Source organism: Cebus imitator, unplaced genomic scaffold, assembly GCF_001604975.1.
Source record: "Cebus imitator isolate Cc_AM_T3 unplaced genomic scaffold, Cebus_imitator-1.0 Scaffold349, whole genome shotgun sequence".
NCBI classification, from domain to species: domain Eukaryota; kingdom Metazoa; phylum Chordata; class Mammalia; order Primates; family Cebidae; genus Cebus; species Cebus imitator.
Window position 1 is genome coordinate 1,035,434 of NW_016107664.1, and position 18,741 is coordinate 1,054,174.

The following is an 18,741-nucleotide window of genomic DNA, read 5'->3' on the forward strand; positions in this document are numbered from 1 at the left end:
TAAATCTTTGGATTTAAAATTACTCACAATTCATAGTTCTTTATAAAACATTGAATAGAGTGAGTAATATATATCCTTTGACTTCAATTAGACTTTGGCTTTTAGTTCTATATCTCTGTATAGGTTGATAGGGCAAGTCCCACTTAATTTTACTTTTTCAGAAATTTATTGGCAGTTCTTTTGCCTTTATTCTTAGACAAATTTTATACCAGCTTGTCAAGTTGTAGTTAAAAAAAAACCTCTTGGATATTTTTTTGAACTCTTAAATGTAATAGAGTCAAAATTTGGTGACAGCTTTATAATATTAGAGTTTCCCCTATTAAAACATGGTTTCTTTTCATTCGTTCAGATCTAATTTTATGTTCTTTAGTCATATATTTTATTTTTTTTCTATTGCTCATGTATATTTCTTTTTAAGGCATTTTATTGTTTTTGTTGCTGTGGTGTATAGAAACATTTTTAAAAATCACATTTTCTATTTGATTATTGCAAATATTCAATAAAAGTGTAAAGTTTTAAATTATGTAACATTCTTGGAAAGTAATATTTGATAGTTAATATACTGACATTTAATATAGGTAGCCTTTTCAATTTTAAATTGTAAGTGAAATTAAGACTTCAGTTTTTGCTCACAAAAATCTTGATTTGAATCTTCAGACAAATAGGAACTTTTGACTAAAGACTAATTACAAGTTAGAGACTATAGTTTTCTAAGTAAGTTATTCTGAATAGGCCTATTTTCAGATGGCATTCAGGTGATACTTTTTCTAAAAAGAAGCCTTTACTGTATTTCAGACCTGATTTAGCTACCCATTAGCTACTACAATACTGTAGGAACCTGTTTGTATAATGCTTTATCCTATTGCCTACCTGTCTTCCAGACTGTAAGCTCTTTTTTGAAAGAAACTGTAGCTTAAAAAACAAAACAAAACAAAAAAATGCTTTGCAAAACTGAGTTTTAATGCAAAGCATGTTTAGTTGATTTTTAATTTTAATGTGCACTTTTATAGTTAATCCTATATCATTTTAAAAAATAAACTTTATTTTTATAACAATCTTACCTTTGTAGAAAAATTATGAAGATACCAGAGAGACCCTGAATACCATGTACCTGGTTTTCTTACCATTAATGTCTTACATCAGTATGGTACACGGGGTAATGGTGAATCAATATTGATACAAAGTTATCATTAAAGTTCCTACTTTAGACAGATTTCCTTAGTTTTTACCTAATTGTGTATCATTTGTACCCCAAATTTTGCATTTTACAGTTGAATATAGTGTATTACTTTAGCTGGAAAGAAAATCGGACAATAGTCTTATAATGTGAAATATTGTTGAATTATTCATGATTGTTGCTACTTAAATGTAAGACATGGGCACATTTTTATTACTCAACAAAATTTTTGTTTTATTTGTTTGACTTCTTTCATTTTTAGCTTACGAGGAAACATTTCAGTAAAAGCAGTTAAAAAAGAAGTAGAAAAGAAACTCCGATGTCTACTTGCTGATTTACCGCTGCCCCCTGAGCTACCTGGAGGAGATGATCTCTCAAAGAGTCCAGAGGAAAAGAAAACAGCAACACAGTTACATAGTAAAAGGAGGCCTAAGTATGTGCTTGCTTTCTACCTGCTCTTAAATTGACCAGCAGTGATTCTGGGTCATCAGAAATTCATAAAACACTAAATTAAGGTTTAAAATTAAAAATGTACTTATTATTTCAACTTAAATATATGAATTCTATTAGAGTTTTGAAAAAAATCATAATTGCTTGCATTCTTATTCACAATGACTAATAAAACCAAATTTAATTTTCTCATGATTTGTAATGTATTAATTTCCTTGGGTATTGTATCTGTTAAAGATACTTTATTAAGAGATTGAAATAACACAGAAACACTGAAATTGGGCAGAGTAGAAGTCAGCATTTAGTGAGCCCAAATAAAATTAGTAATGGGCAAGCTGCTATTTCCTTTGTTTTTACCTCTGTATTCTCTCATAAACAATTGTATTCTGCATTTTGCAAGAGATGGGAGTAGAAGAAGATTTGAAATCTGTATCCTAAATTAGCTTTAAGTAACTGCCTAGAGAGAACTCTTTTCTTTAAAACCTGTTAATCAGTTAAAGGCAGGGAGCATTGGTGCCTTTTTTAAAAACAAACAAACAACAACAACAAAAAACTTCTTAACCAAGGGACAGAGAATTAAGTCAGATATGATTTTAGAATTGCAGTTCAGGTAGTGCCTAGTGTATGAGTTTGAGATCATTTTCTAAATAGAATAGAAAGCTAGAAAAGTGGCTTGGCACAGTGGCTTATGCCTGTAATCCTAGCACTTTGGGAGGCTGAGGTGGGAGGATCACTTGAGTCCAGGAGTTTGATACCAGCCTGAGCAACATAGGGAGACCCCATCTCTACAAATAATTAAAAAAAAAAAAAAATTGGCTGGGTGTGGTGGTGCACGCCTGTGGTCCCAGCTACTCGGGAGGCTAAGGCAGGAGGATCACCTGAGCCGAAGAGGCTATAGTGAGCTGTGATTGTGTGCCACTGTATTTTAGCCTGGGCAACAAAGCAAGATCCTGTTTCCAAAGAAAATTTAAAAGCTAGAAAATAGTCTCTTCTTGAACATTGCAGTCTATTCCTTTACTTGAATTTCGGTGATTTACTAGAATACTAAAATACTACAAAATTATGTATCTTTTTGAAGAATGTAAGATTTTTGGATTTTTGTCCTACCTGTCTGTCTGTATCTGCTTAAATGTGGATTCCTGAGAGTTGGTTATATTAATACCTTTTGTACTCTCTTAGACTGAAAAATCTTTTTTTGATGTTTTTCAGATGATTTTATCCAGCCATAAGTCTAAATTTGTCAATAAGTTTTATAGTTAGATTTTTGTTAACATTCATTATCAAACGCTTGTTTTTTAAAATTACATATTGTTAATGGATGAAAAATAAAACTTTCTGGAGATTGGTTAGAGAATTTTGACTCTACTAGTGTTGGTTTCATCTACTCATTGAGAAATTACATTTTATTTCTGAAAGCCCTTCATATGAGCTCTACTACTTTTTTTTTTTTTTTCTGAGTTTAAATACTTACCTACAGAAGAAGAGTCAGTATGTAGAAATGATACCTCAGTTTTTATAACTTAACAATACCAAATCGTTGTTACTTGTTTTGGTTAAATGATCATAAATACTGCAACAATAGGGAGAAATAAAGAGTATACAATTGGGTGGCGGGTAGATACTGAGTTATTGAACAGTTGATTCAATTTGCTTGATTGTATATAAAAACTTTAGAACTATATTTGATAGAATATGTGGGCCTCGCTATGGTGAAATCAAAGAAAAAGATATTGACTGGGGAAAACGCTGCGTGGATAAATTTGATATCATCGGAATTATTGGAGAAGGTACTTATGGACAAGTTTACAAAGCCAGGGATAAAGACACTGGTAAGAATGCCAAGCTTTGGGGATATTTGGGCCTATGGGATGTGCTTAGTTTCTGTTTCTCTTCTAATGTTTAGCTTTGGAAATTTTCCAAAAAGTTTAATTCAAATTTATTGTGTGTTTGTTTCATCTTTTTAATTTTATTCTATATATGCACTTAAAACGTAAGATATGAGTACATGTAAGTGGGTCTGTATATGTTCATATTTTAAAAAGTGTACCTTTAGTATTTGTGACATACTATACGGTAGGATTTAGTTTGTTTTTTCTTCTTTTATGGTGAATAATTCTTATACTGTTATTAATCAGAGGGAAAAGTATCTTGACCTGAATTAATCTTAGTAGTAAATTTTTTTGTCATAAGCTCAACACTTTCATTTTAGCTTTCAGTTTTTTTCATGCAGAAACTATCATTGGAGACCAGTTTTAGCAGCTTAATCTTTCAGAACGTAATCAGAAACTCAGAAAGTTTTAAAAGGCCTCACAGGAGAGCAAAAAGTAGCTGTTTCAGAAGCTATGTATTTTTCCTAATAATACATAGAGCTAGTAATTTATCTTTCTTTACTCATAATTCCTTATTGAAATAAACCAATAGGCTGGGTGTCGTTACTCATGCCTATAATCCCAGCACTTTGGGAGGCTGAGGCAGGCAGATCACCTGAGACCAGGAGTTCAAGACCAGCCTGGTCAACATGACAACACCCCGTCTATACTAAAACCACAGAAATTAGCTGGGTGTAGTGGCATACGCCTGTAAACCCAGCTACTCAAGAGGTTAAGATAGGAGAATTGCTTGAAACCAGAGGCTGGAGGTTGCAGTGACCTGAGATAGTGCCACTGCACTTGAGCCTGAGTGACAGATTGAGACTCCATCTCAGTAAATAAATAAATAAAATAAAATAAAATAAAAACACAAAAATTAGCTGGGCATGGTGGTGGCACTGGTAATCCACTACTTGGGAGGCTGAGGCAGGAGAATTGCTTGAACCCTGGAGGCAGAGGTTACAGTGGGCTGAGATTGTGCCACTGCACTCCAGCCTGGGCAACAGAATGAGACTCCTCCCAAAAAAAAAAAAAAGAAATAAGCCAATAGATTAAAGTAGCACAGCTATTTGAGGCCATATAGTATATGTGAGATGCCCTTATGGTTAGAAACTACTGAGGGCAATTACTGCATAGAGTAATAATTGGTATTTATAATGATGTGTTATCAAAAAGATTACAACTTTTAAAACTGTTTAAACAAGGACTCATATACAATATAGGAGGAATTTTATAAAAAATGAATAAGTTGTAATGATTAAAAGAATAAACATTGTTCTTTTAGAAAATTTGTAAGAACATGTTTTTTCTCCAAAGAAGTGGAATGAACAAAACTTTATTATAGTGAGCTTTATATTATTCACTATAATAAAGTTTGTGTATGTGTGTATATTTACTTTTTGGATCATTTCTGACACAAAGCTGACTCATACCTAAATTATGTAGCAATTTAGTATAGTGGTGAAGAACACATATTTTTGAGACAAGTAACTGGATTTTGAATTCCAGTTTTACTACTAGGTAACTGGCTAGGTTTGAGTAAGTAGTATGTCTGAGCATAATTTTTAACTGATAGTTTTTTTCCAAAATCCTTTGTTCAGAGAAATTTTATGCATACATAAGCATATTGGCCATTTACCGTTTGCTTCATTTGCTTAAAAAGAATAAAAATGACAGTGTGATTTACCCACTCTTCAGCATCTTTTTTTTCGAGATGGAGTCTCGCACTGTCGTCTGGGCTGGAGTGCAGTGGTGCGATCTTGGTTCACTGCAACCTCCACCTCCCGGGTTCAAGCAAGTCTCCTGCCTCAGCCTCCCGAGTAGCTGGGATTGCAGGCACCCCCCACAATGCCTAGCTGATTTCTTGTATTTTTAGTAGAGATGGGGTTTCACTATTTTGACCAGGCTGGTCTTGAACTCCTGACCTTGTTATCCGCCCACCTGGGCCTCCCAAAGTGCTGGGAACAGGCGTGAGCCACCACACCTGGCCTAGCATCTTTCTTTTTTCTATCTATCTATCTATCTATCTATCTATCTATCTATCTATCTATCTATATCTAATCTAGCTTTCTTTTCTTTCCTGAGTGAATATAAAAGCATCTTACTTTTTTTACTAAATATATAAATGGGAAGCATAATGTAAATGTATTTGACCTACCTCATTCTTTCTAGCAGTTGTATAGTATTCCTGATTTATATAAATATTCCTTCATCTATTTAATGACAGACTTAATTTTTTGAACTATAAATATTATGATTTGCTGTATTGCAAACATTTTTTTGTGTTGTATTTTTGAGAATTAGGAACAGAATTGGATTAAAATACATTTAAAGTTAAGAAAAATGTCATCTGTTTGCATGTCAGCTGGTAACCTGATTTTATTTAATTTCCTTAATAGGAGAAATGGTAGCCTTAAAAAAAGTACGTCTGGATAATGAAAAGGAGGGCTTTCCAATTACAGCAATTCGAGAAATTAAAATTCTCCGGCAGCTTACCCATCAGAGTATTATCAATATGAAGGAAATAGTGACTGATAAAGAAGATGCTTTGGATTTTAAGAAGGACAAAGGTGTGTGTGCGTATTTACTATTTTGTATTCATGATTGATGTTGCTAATTTGCAAATATTTTTTATAGATGCGACTATTTGAGTAATTAGATGCTGTTGTTCTAATGTGAAACTCTGTATTTTTGAGTTTGGTAGAGTTGAAGAATTTACTTTAGTGGTTTTTGAGTAAGCTTCTTAAAGAGTATTTGCCAATATTACACATAAAGTATTCACTAGTAGTATGTGTCTTTTTGGGCATCTGTGTATAGTTTTTAGTATTCATTTTTTAGTAGTTGAAAAACTAGTTTATAGAATTTTATTTTTACCCTACATTTTTATGTTACAAATGCCTTAACATACAAGGAAACATCATGGTAGCGATATATATTATTTCTGAAAGTGTGGAGGCAAAAACCCGTACTTGAAATTTCCTTTAATAATCTGTGGTGGGTATGTATATCTGTATAATTATTTAGCAGAGAAGCTGACAAAAAATTAGTCTGCTTATTATAGTTATTACATAGTTATTATAGGGGACATGATGGGTGAAAGCAATGCTCTACTGCTGATATGTTTTACATCTTTATAGTAAGATTTTAGAACCAAAGTTTACAACCTTATATTCTGAGGTTTGCAAACAGCAAAAATTTTTTTTCGAACTAAATGTAACATAAAATAGACACAGCGTCTCACATCAATAAGCCAAACACTTGGGAGTCCAGGATGTGAGGATCACTTGAATCCAGGAGTTCAAGACCAGCCTGGGAAACATAATGAGAACCCATCTCTACAAAAAAATCAGAAAATTAGCCCTGCATGGTGGTACATGCCTGTTGTTCCATTTACTCAGGAGGCTGAGGCAGGAGGATCACTTGAGTACAGGAGATGGAGACTTCAGTGAGCCATGATTACGCCACTGCACTCCAACCTGAGTGACAGAGCAAGACTGTATCTCTAAAAATGAAAAGAAAAAGATACAAGTAGATATGTTCTGATTGAACATGGTACTTAGCCTCCTATCCTCCTCCGCAGCTACACACACACAGACACATACAGACACACACACACAATCTCTCTCTCTCTCTCTCTCTCTCCCCCCCTCCCCCCCCCACTCTCACTCTCTTATTCTTCCGGGGGACACAATTCAAAACGATTGATATGCCACATTGTAGTTTTTTTGCATAAAGGAACTGTTTGAAAGTATTCTGTATACAATATGGAGTTCAGAATCATCTTTTTAATTGATGTCACTTCTGTTACTTTTTTCCCTAGTAAAGCTTGGATTTCTCAGCTTGACTTTTAACCTGATTTGTCTTTTTAACTTTAGTTTTCATTACTACTTATTGTGTAGTAGAAGGGGTAATGGTGTAACTTGAGTTAGAATGTCTGGACCTTGAGATTTAGTGTGTTAGTGAGTATGGCCTTATTAGCAAGGCTTTTAGCCCTTTTGAGTCTGTTATCCCTTCATCCTTAAATGAGAAACATTATCTCTCTTAGTAAGAATTAAATTAAGACTTTTAAACATGAAAGTGTTGTGCAAATGCTGTTTGTTTTGCATTAACCTCATGCTCTAGCCAAATTAGTATATTTGCTTTTCCTCCAGCATCCTGGGGACGTCCTGCTGCTTTTATCTGTGAGATCACCTGCCTGCCTACTTCTCCAATCCCTTCTATGCCATTTTGATTGCCCGCCAAGCTTCACAGACACACACACACACACACACACACACACACACACTCTCTCTCTCTCCCCCCTCTGTCTCTCTCATTTACACATGCATGCACGCACAATTTGAAAGGTTAAATTCTCAAGCCTAAGATCTTAGCCTGAATGTTGCTTTATTCATTAGTGAGACTTACCTGATCAGCCTTCCCACTTTCCATTATATGTATAGACACAGACAATTTAATGTTTCCTAATAAGTGGGAATAATTATAATGGTTTATTACTTGTTTCTATACAGATAAATGGGAACCATACCTGTTGTATTCACTGTTGTGCCTCTTACCTAACTCAGCAGCTGAACCGTAGAATGTGCTGAATGACTAATTCCTGAATGAATATTTGAGCTCTGTTTTTTTTTTAAATAATCCTATTTATACTTTAATACTTAAAAAATGGTACCTGTGAATATATTAATAGTTATTAATAGTCTTTAATTATGGTCATAATTTATCAGGTTAAAATTCCCTGAGCCTTTGTATTTTGCTTTGTTTTTAGTTTTATTTCTCATCATTGCCTAGCACTGCATTTCAGAAATCATAGATTTTCATGTTATTTGCACCCTTCATCATCTTTCTTCCTACCATAATCCTGTTTGTAATTCTATGAGTCATGATAAATAAGAACATGTTTTACTATGTGAGAAGTTACATGTAGGTAACTGGAGTTAGTTAAATGCATTAGAGTATGTGAGAGGTTATACAATTTAAAACACAATTCTTTCTTAAATGAATCTAATAATTTTGATGGGAACTATGATGAGGCAACATGCTTTTCTGAAAAAGGAACTAGATTTAGAGTTTAATCCTAACCATGCTAGCTATATGACATAACACTAATTGTGATTGCGGTGCTGTGTGGTATTGAACGAATTTTGATTGTCATACTAGAGCATAAAGAAAGTTCACGAACACTGGTTAAATATTATAGGCTACTCTAAAATGAGTGTTCAGCCTTCACACCTACCGGTGTGGGTCACCACACCCAGCTAATTTTTATGTTTTTAGTAGAGATGGGGTTTTGCTACGTTGGCCAGGCTGGTCTTGAACTCTTGACCTCAAGAGATCTGCCCACCTTGGCCTCCCAAAGTGCTTGTATTACAGGCATGAGCCATGTGCTCTGCCAAAAGTGAAATATTATTTCATCTTAAAGAAGGAATTAGTCTTAAGAAATAGAGGATTAAGTGATATCACCAAGTCATGAGTATAGTTTTGTGCAGAAACTTACAGATGCTGAAGAAGCTTTTTCTTGTTTTCTTTTTTTGTTTTGTTTGTTTGTCTGGTTTGTTTTTTCGAGACGGGGTCTCATTCTGTCACCCAAGCTAGAGTGCGGTGGTATGCAATTAGGGCTCACTGCACCCTTGACCTCAGGTGATCCTCCTTCCTCAGCCTCCCAAGTAGCTGGGATTATAGTCGTAAGACACCATGCCTAGCTAGTTTTTTTTCTATTTTTAGTAGAGATGGGGTTTCACCGTGTTGGCCAGGCTGGTTTTGAACTCATTATTTCAAGTGATCTAACCGCCTCGGCCTCCAAAAGTGCTAGTATTACAGGCATGAGCCACCACTCCCGGCCATAACTTGTATTTTCATATAACTTCTCATGTTTTTATATGTTATTCTTACTGTATTTCTGAGGGCAGGGACTGAATTTTATTCTTTGTGTTAATTATGTGCATCACACAGTTGATTATCATTAAATTTTGAGTAAGTGAATGAATGAAAGGAAGAGATAGGAAGGTTCTGTGGAATAGGTGAAATGTTAAAGGTGTGTACAGTTTGGAAAGGTATAGTGGAAGGCATTCTAATTATTAGTTGTCATGACTTGTTTTTACAAGGCAGCAGAAGATTGTCATGTCCCCTAAAGAATACCTAGCTTCCAAATTATTTACCTTGTGTTTTTCTAGGTGTGAATTTATATTCCCACAGTTTAGAACTGCTAACATCTCTTAAGGTTTAAGAAGATAGCAACATTGATTTGTTCATTCTTTCCACAAATGTTTATTGTGCTGGGTTCTAGATAGATCTGGGCTGGCCATTGCAGTAGCCACTAGCCATATGTAGCTATTTAAGTTAATTAATATTTAATAAAATCAAAAGTTTAGTTCCTTAACTGCATTAGTTGCATTCCAAGTGCTGTATAGCTGCATGTGGTTACTGGCTACATTTTGGACAGTGAAGTTATAGAAGATTTCCATCATCTTAGCATTGAATAATGCCCATCTAAATACTGGGGATATTAAACAAACAAATATCTGGTCCCTGCCTCAACCTAGTTTCTGAAACCAGAAGAATCGACAAACACTGCTAGAATTGAATCAGACTAATACATGAATGACAAACCTGATTTGCATAGAGGTTTTTCTTTATTGTTAACTTAGTTAATCTATAATTGTTGGAATTTCAGTTGAAGATACTGAGTTTCAAAGGAGTGAAAGGAGTGAAAAAACTTAAACGATAACAGACCCTGGAACCTACCCAATAAGTCAGGGAGCTTTACTAAGGAATCTGTTCTTAGCAACTATAAACTATGTCTCTTTTTTTCCTCCTAAAGAAAGAAATGAACTTGCAGGGTTTTTTTTTTTGTTGTTGCTGTTAAAAATAAAATGTTCCTGTAACAGTGGGGCTCCTAGCAGCATGTTAAGGCCTGGTTGAAGATCCCTCATAAGTCACTTCTTTTTTTTTATAGTGAGGGCTGCCTATATTGTGTTATTCATTATGTTATGTAAAAGATAAAACTTACAAAATAGTCTCAGTTCTAATTTTATTTTTATCTGGAATTTTATGTGGAGAAATTTACAATTAAGGTATAAGGTCAGGGATTCATAGTTTTAGAATTCTACCCCTGTGTTGGTTGTAGTACTGTTACTATGTAGAGTTAGTACCTTTTTAGGGGTGGGGCAGAAAAGGAGAAAGAAGAATGTTAACATATTGGTTTCCTTTACTTGATTATAAAAGAAATATTTGTCATATATTTGAAAAACAAGTATAAAGGAGAAAACAAGATGACCCAGATACTGTCACTATCATCATTTGTCTCTATTTTCCTCTAGTGTCTCTTTTCTCACATCTATATGATTAGTACGAAATGAAGGTTCTGCTGCTTTTGTCTTATTTAATAAAATGCTTTTGTAATGGCATAATGTCACTTTAGTGAAATGTAGCCTGAATTGTATTTCATTCCTCCATTTTGCATATTTAAGTTCCTTTGGGCATTTCACTATAGTTCGAAGCTTTATGTTTGGCTATTGTAGCGGGCTATTCTAGCCTGCCACTATTGATATGCCTCCAGCTAAAGAAGTGGCTTCATCTGCTAGGAAAAGTCCTAATCAATTCTGAATTACTGGTTTGGTTAGGAATGAAGTATTGAACATAAAAGTCTTACATAATGAGCAGCTGTTGCATCAATCCTAGGAGTTGGTGGGTCATAGATAATAGAAACAGATTTCCTTCCATTCTGAATGTCCTTAGGGGTAAAACATTTTTTAAACATCTGATTATTTCTTTAAATAGATCAATAGGAATTGAATTGATAGACCAGAGTTTTTAAATTTTGAAACTTCTTGACATATATCACCAAGTTGTTTTCCAGAATAAAAGGTGCCAATTTATACTCCCAAATCCAGGGTACACTGAACAACCTAGAAATAGAAGGAAACTGCCTCAACCTGATAAAGGACATCTTAGGAAAAACAGGGACATCTGCCTCAACCACTTCTATTCAGCATTGTACTGGAGGTTCTTTCCAGGGCAGTTAGGCAAGAAACTGAAATAAAAGGTGTCCAAATGGGAAAGAAAGAAGTAAAACTATCTTTGGTTTGTGTGTGTGTTTATATGTGTGTGTGTGTGTGTGTGGAAATGTAGAAAATCCTATGGAATCCACCAAAACAGTGGACCCCAACCTTTTTGATACCAGAGACCAGCTTTGTGGAAGGTCATTTTTCCTTCCACAGGAAAAAATTGAAGGAAAAAATGGACTGTAGGGGAGGTGGGGATGGTTTTGAGATGATTCAAGCACATTACATTTATTGTGTACTTTATTTTTATTAGTATTGTAATGTATGATAAAATAACTCACCATAATGTTGAATCACTGGGAGCCCTGAGCTTGTTTTCCTGCAACTAGATGGTCCCATCTTGGGGTGATGGGAGACAGTGACAGATCGTCAGGCATCAGATTCTTATAAGTAGTGAGCAACCTAGATCCCTTACATGCACAGTTGACACTAGGGTTCATGCTCCCATGAGAATCTAATGCTGCTGCTGCTCTGATAGGAGGTGGAGCTCAGGCAGTAATGTGTGCAATGGGGAGTGACTGTAAAATACAGATGGAGGGCCAGGCCTGGTGGCTCATGCCTGTAATCTCAGTACGTTGGGAGGCTGAGGTGGGCAGATCACTTGAAGTCAGGAGTTTGGGACCAACCTGAACAACATGGGGAAACCCTGGCTCTACTGAAAATAGAAAAATTAGTCAGACGTTGTGGCCTGCACCTGTAATCCTAGCTACTCAGGATGCTGAGGCAGGAGAATCACTTGAACCCTGGAGGCAGAGGTTGCGGTGAGCTGAGATCATGCCACTGCATTCTAGCCTGGGTGACAGAGTGAGACTCCATCTCAAAACTAAATAAAAAACAGTTGGAGCTTCACTGATCTGCTGCTCATCTGCCATGTGGCCTGATTCCTAACAAGCCATAGACCAGTACTAGGATTGGGGATCCCTGTACTAAAAAACTATTAGAACTAATAAGTTCAGCAAAGTGGCAGCATTTAAGATCAATGTACAGAAATCAGTTGTTCTGTATACGAGTAATGAACAAAGTAGAATTAAGAAAACAATTTAACTTAAAAAGGCCTTAAAGATAATAAACTACCTCAAAATAAATTGACGAAAGAAATGTAAAGCATGTATCTTGAATACTAGAACACATCATTGAAATAAATTAAAGAAGTCTGAATGGAAAGGCATTCCATGTTCATTGATTAGAAAATTTAGTATTAAGATGGCAATACTTCTCAAAGTGATCTACATGTTCAACACAATTCCTGTCAAATCTCAGCTGACCTCTTTTCAGAATCTGACAAGCTGATTCTAAAATTCATATGCAAATTCAAGAGAACTAGAATAGCCAAAGGAATCTTAAAACAGAAGAACAAAGTTGGAACCCTCATACTTCTCAGTTTTAAATCTTCCTGCAGGCTGGGCACTGTTGCTCATTCCTGTGATCCCAACCCCTTGGAGGCCAAGGCAGGAGGATCTCTTGAGTCCAGGAGCTTGAGACCATCCAGGGCAACATAGCGAGACCCCATCTCTATTTTGATAAATTTATATAAATAAAAAAAAAATTCCTATAAAGCTAGAGTGTTCAAGATTTTGTGTACTGGCATTATGATAAACATATAGATCAATAATATAATTGAGAGTCTAAAAATTAAGTCCACACATTTTATAAGCTCAGTTGATTTTTGACAAGATGGCAGGACGATTCAGAGGGAAAGAATAGCTTTTCGACATCTGGTGCTGGGATAACTGATTATCCACACACAAAACAATGAAGTTGGACCCCTTCATACCTCATACAATAATTAACTTAAAATGGATCAGTGAGTTAAATGTAAGAGCTAAAACCATAAAGCTGTTAGAATGAAATATAGGAATAAATCTTTATGATCTTGGATTGGGCAGATACTTATATGACACCAAAAGCAGGAGCAACAAAGGAAAAAAATAGATATTATTGAACTTCATCAAAATTAACTTTTGTCCTTTAGTGGACATTATCATGAACTTGAGAAGACAACACAGAATGGGAGAAAATATTTATAAATCGTATATTTTATAAGGGACTTGTATCTTAAATGTATAAAGAACTGTTAGAACTAAATAATGAAAAAAGACAACCTGATTAAAAAGTAGGCAAAGGATCTGAATAGATATTTTTCCAAAGACGATACGCAAATGGCCAATAAGTACATGAAAAGATGTTCAAGAACTTAGCTATTAGGGATATGCAAATCAAAACCACAGTGAGATACCTCTTTATACCCATTAAGATGGCTATTCTAAAAAACAAAATACCACCACCAATACCAAAAANAAAAAAAAAAAAAAAAAAAAAAAAAAACCTAGGAAATAGTGTTGGTGAGGATGTGGAGAAATTGGAACCTTTACTCACTGCTAGTGAGAGTGTACAATTGTGCAGCTGCTGTGGAAAACAGTATGGCCTTTCCCTCAAAAAAATCAGAAATAGAATTCTAGAAATTCTACTACTGGATCTCCAAAAGAATTGTCACTAGGTGTGGTGGCTTATAGCTATAGTCCCAGCACCTTGGGAGGAGGCCAAGGTGAGAGGATAACTTGAGTCCAGGAGTTCAAGGCCAGGCTGGGCAACATAGCAACACCCCATCTCTTCAGAAAATTAAAAAATTAACGAGATAAGAAATTTTTATACATGCTATAACATGGATGTATCTTGAGGACATGCCAAGTGAAATAAGCCAGTCACAAAGATAATGTATGTATGTTCTACTTACTTGAGGTACCTGCAGTACTCAGATTCATAGAGACAGAAAGTAGAATGATGGTTACTAGGGGCTTAAGGGAGAGGGAAATGGAGAGTTACTATTTAATGAGTAGAGTTTCAGTTTTACGAGATGAAAAGAGTTCTGGAGAGGGGTGGTAGTGATGGTTGCACAACAGTGTGAATATGCTAATGCAACTGAACTGTACACTTTAAAATGGTTAAGATTATGTTATGTGTATTTCACCACAATTAAAAAATTAAACGAGATGAAGTGATAAAGACTACAATTTGGATAAACTAAGAAAACATGCTAAGTGAAAGAAACCAGTCACAACAGACTATTATATGATTCCATTTATATGAAATGTCTAGAATAGGTGCCAAATAGCATCAGAGTATAGACGGGTGATTGCCAGAGACATGCGGAAGGGATTGGAAATGGAGAATGACTGCTAATGCGTATGAGGTTTCTTTTTAGGGTCATGAAAATGTTCTAAAATTCATTGTGGTGCAGCAGAACTCCAAGTACACTCAAACCAATTGAATAAGTGGTTGAATGTATGATATGTGAATTATATCTCAATAAAGCTGTTATTTAAGGAAAACACCGTAATTAGCTCCTATGAGTTCTGTGTTTAATGAAAATACAGTGCAAATTGAGAGGGATAAATATTGCGGTGGAAGGGGTGTGTCTCATAAAAGATGAGGCTGTAAAGGTAGGCTGGTACCCAATTTGGTGCTAGACCTTGAATACTATGCCAAGGAACCAAAATATCAAAACACTTACCGTTTTAAAAAAATAATACAGTGCTTATTGTACATTTTAATCAGCATTTGTAGTGATTTTTTTTCATCTTTGGGCATTTGATAGGCAAAAAATGCTGTCTTTTTAATACGTGTTTTTTAATTTCTGTGGTGCTTGAATGGTTTCTTATACTTCTAGGCCATTTATATTTCTCTCTTTTTTTTGAGACAGACCTTCACCCTGTCACCCAGGCTACAGTGCAGTGGCGCAGTCGTCTTGGCTTACTGCAGACTTGACCTCCTGTTTTCAAGTGATCCACCCACCCCAGCCTCCTGAGGAGCTGGGATGACAGGCACATACCAGCACGCCTAGCTCATTTTTGTAATTTTTTGGTAGAGATGTGGTTTCACCATGTTGCCCAGGTCTCAAACTCCTGGGCTCAAGTGGTCTGCCCGCCTTGGCCTCCCACAATGCTGGGATTACAGGTGTGCACCACTGCGTCCAGCCCATTTGTATTTCTTTAAATGTACATTTCATGTTTAGGTCCTTTGCTCTTTTTTTTTTTTTTTTTGAGGCAGATTTCGCTTTTATCGCCCAGTTGCAATGGCGCGATGACAGTTTACCACAACCTCCACCTCTTGGGTTCAAGCAATTCTGCTGCCTCAGCTTCCCAAGTAGCTGGGATTACAGGCATGCAGCACCACACCCGGCTAAATTAGTATTTTTAGTAGAGACAGGGTTTCTCCATGTTGGCCAGGCTGGTCTTAAACTCTTCTGACCTCAGGTGATCCACCTACTTCGGCCTCCCAAAGTGCTGGGATTACAGGCGTGAGCCACCGCACCTGGCCTCTTTGCTCTTTTTTAACTAGGGTATTACTGTTTTTCTTAATTGATTTTGAGTATATGTTTTACAAAGTAAAAATGTTCCATCTTTTACTGAATAACATTAAAAGCTATTCAGGCATCTGGTTTTCTTGTTCTCCATGTGTTGCTGATGTTAGTGATCAGTTATTTTTTTGGGGGGGGATAAGTTGAGAAGAAAATATTTATAAAATAGATTATAATAATCAGTAGAAGATAAAGGAATGTGTTTTAGTTAAGATATTCCAAATAATGTTTTAAGGGAAAAAAAGCTCAATTCTTAGTTTAGAATGACTTTCTTCTGGGTTTCAAGGAAATGTAGAGTTAGTAACATGTTGAAATTTAAAGAACATAAAGAGATCAGAATGGGTTAGATGCCCATCAGGAAATGATCCATGGGAAAGGGACTGTTAGGAGTTCAATGGAAAAGGAAACTGTGGGCAAGTAGGAAAGGGAGTTGAATACGAATGGAGAGTAAAGTGAGGAGTGCATTTTCCCATGTCACTATTTCCTGAACAGTGTACTAGAGCACTAGAAATACTTGCTCTTGGAACAGGTGGTATAAGGTAATAGTGTTGGTATAATGGGTTAAGAACATGAATTAGAATTCTGTACTGTTTTCCTCATCTGGAAAATGTGGCAGTAGTGCCTATCTCATAGGTTTGTTGTGATTATTTAGTAATGTAGGGCATGTGAAATATTTCACATAGAATATGGCACATAGTAAGCACACAGCAGTAAAGTTTAGCTTGGTAGCAGATTGATATTGAGGGCAGAAGTAGATCATTAATATAATATTTATTAGGCAGGTAGGATGAAATTTTGGAAGACATAAAAATTTTAGTTTTAGTCCTCTAGTGAAATTTTATTATGTGGCGATCAGATATCGGTAATGGATTTGATCCAGAAGTTAAAAAAAAAAAGGACACCTTTTCTGAAAGCTTAGAAGCAGTCTCTAATTATTAATAGTAAAAGTTGTCAAGAAAAGTGAAGAGTTTCAGTCACATCTGACTAGCTGTGAGTGATTGATTAACTCACCAGGAAGAAAAAAAATGAATCATTGGTTGTGATCAAACCCAAACTGGCAGTGAAAAGACTGACAGTTGAAACTCAGGAGCAGATAATAAGGGAAATGCAAAGAGCAGATGCCTTGATACAGGTTAGAAATGGAGAGTAGAAGAGGAAGTTAAGGAGCATATCTTCTGATGTTGAGATTACTTTAGCCAATAAGAACAGATAGAATTCTGCAGTTAAATTCTGTACTGGGAGAAATGCCAGCAGTGAGAGGGGTGGAAGTAGTAGAGTGGTATTTAGAGGGTATTAAGCTAAAAGTTACCTGTTACATTGCTGTGCAGTTTTGGAGCCTTCTTGGAGGAAACTAATGATTAACTGCTGTTCTTCATTGTGAAAAGTAGAGGACAGTGAGGCTGGGGGGATTGTTTAACTTCTGCCACCTAGTAGTTGTGTGAACGTGGGCAAATTAGTGTCTCTGAGCTTGAGTGTTACATGAAGACCGTTATACATTTTTGGTTATTGTGAGGCATAAATGCAGCAATATGTGAAGTATTTTCACCATTCTTTCTTCATGATTACTATTAGAGTCAACCTATATGTACTAGGATGTCACTCTTACTATGCCATGTGATAGGAGAGACTTTGTATAGTAGTTGATGCATCATGCAGTTACCATATAAAACTTTCAGGTTTCTTACTTGTTTTAGTTTGTGTTAGAATTTTGTTGAAAGTCAAATGTTAAAGTTTGGGAATATTGTACCAGGTGTTATATATTTTTAGAAATATATCCTCTGATGTTGAAGAGAAATATGAACTGTGGCATAACTTTTCTTTTAAACAATAAGGTGCAGTTTTCCTTTATACCTGATTAAAGATTTACTATAAAAGGACATAAGGCAGGGCAATAAGAAAAAAGTAATTTCTGGTAAATGTAAGAAAAAACATCCAGCCTTACCATAATAAAATAAATGTAATTTAAGTGATACAGACTTTTTACCTGTCAAAAAGTAGTAGTGTTTTAAAATTTTTTCTCTCTTGATTTTTTTAGAATTATAAAATTATCATATTTGGTTTAGTTAAAACATTGGACATATAGAAATAAGCATAAATGAATAGAAGGGGAATATGCATATGTAGCAGATAAGAATACCATGGTCAGTGGTGAAGAGACACTAGAGTTGCACTTTTTGTTTCTTTACACACAAGTTTTTTGTGCAAAACAAGCATATGCATTATTCTATTCATGAATTTTTTCAAAATTGAGGCATTAATATGCAATATTCTATAAAATAGATATCTTTATGTGCCATGATGTAGCCACTTAAAAAACAGAGATAGTATTCTGTAATTTGGATATATTTTATATTTTATTGGGCTTGCCCATATAGATGGATATTTTGGTTATTGATTTCTAGCTTCTACTAACAGTGCTTTACCAAACGTCATTAAGTGTAAATCTGTGTGTATGTTGTTTGAGACTTTCGTAGGATACATTTCTAAAAGTGGAATTGCTAGTTAAATGATGGAATTATTTTGTGTGTTAATAGTTATAGCCAAATTAACTTATAAGAAGTTTATTCAATTTTTTTACATTCTAATCAAAATTTTGTGGGAATACCTAGTTTAGTGAAACACAGTATATTATTGATTTTCTGGTTTTGCCCATCTGCTAAGAGAAAGTAACACCTTTTTCACTATTGTTTGTGAAATCAAACCTTTTTATCCATAATTTGCCGGGCGCGGTGGCTCAAGCCTGTAATCCCAGCACTGTGGGAGGCCGAGGCGGGTGGATCACGAGGTCAAGAGATCGAGACCATCCTGGTCAACATGGTGAAACCC

At 35.3% G+C, this 18,741-nt stretch overlaps 1 protein-coding gene across 4 annotated transcripts in view; it reads left to right on the top strand.

Moving 5' to 3' along the window:
* The window catches only part of CDK13 (cyclin dependent kinase 13), a 127,748-nt gene that overhangs the window by 33,794 nt on the left and 75,213 nt on the right, over window positions 1–18,741 (top strand). For all 4 annotated transcript variants that reach the window (XM_037730524.1, XM_037730525.1, XM_017506149.2 and 1 more), the window contains exons 3-5: window positions 1,440–1,610; window positions 3,317–3,456; window positions 5,895–6,065. In XM_037730524.1, the coding sequence (XP_037586452.1) occupies window positions 1,440–1,610; window positions 3,317–3,456; window positions 5,895–6,065 (482 nt within the window). The remainder of the gene's footprint in view (window positions 1–1,439; window positions 1,611–3,316; window positions 3,457–5,894; window positions 6,066–18,741) is intronic.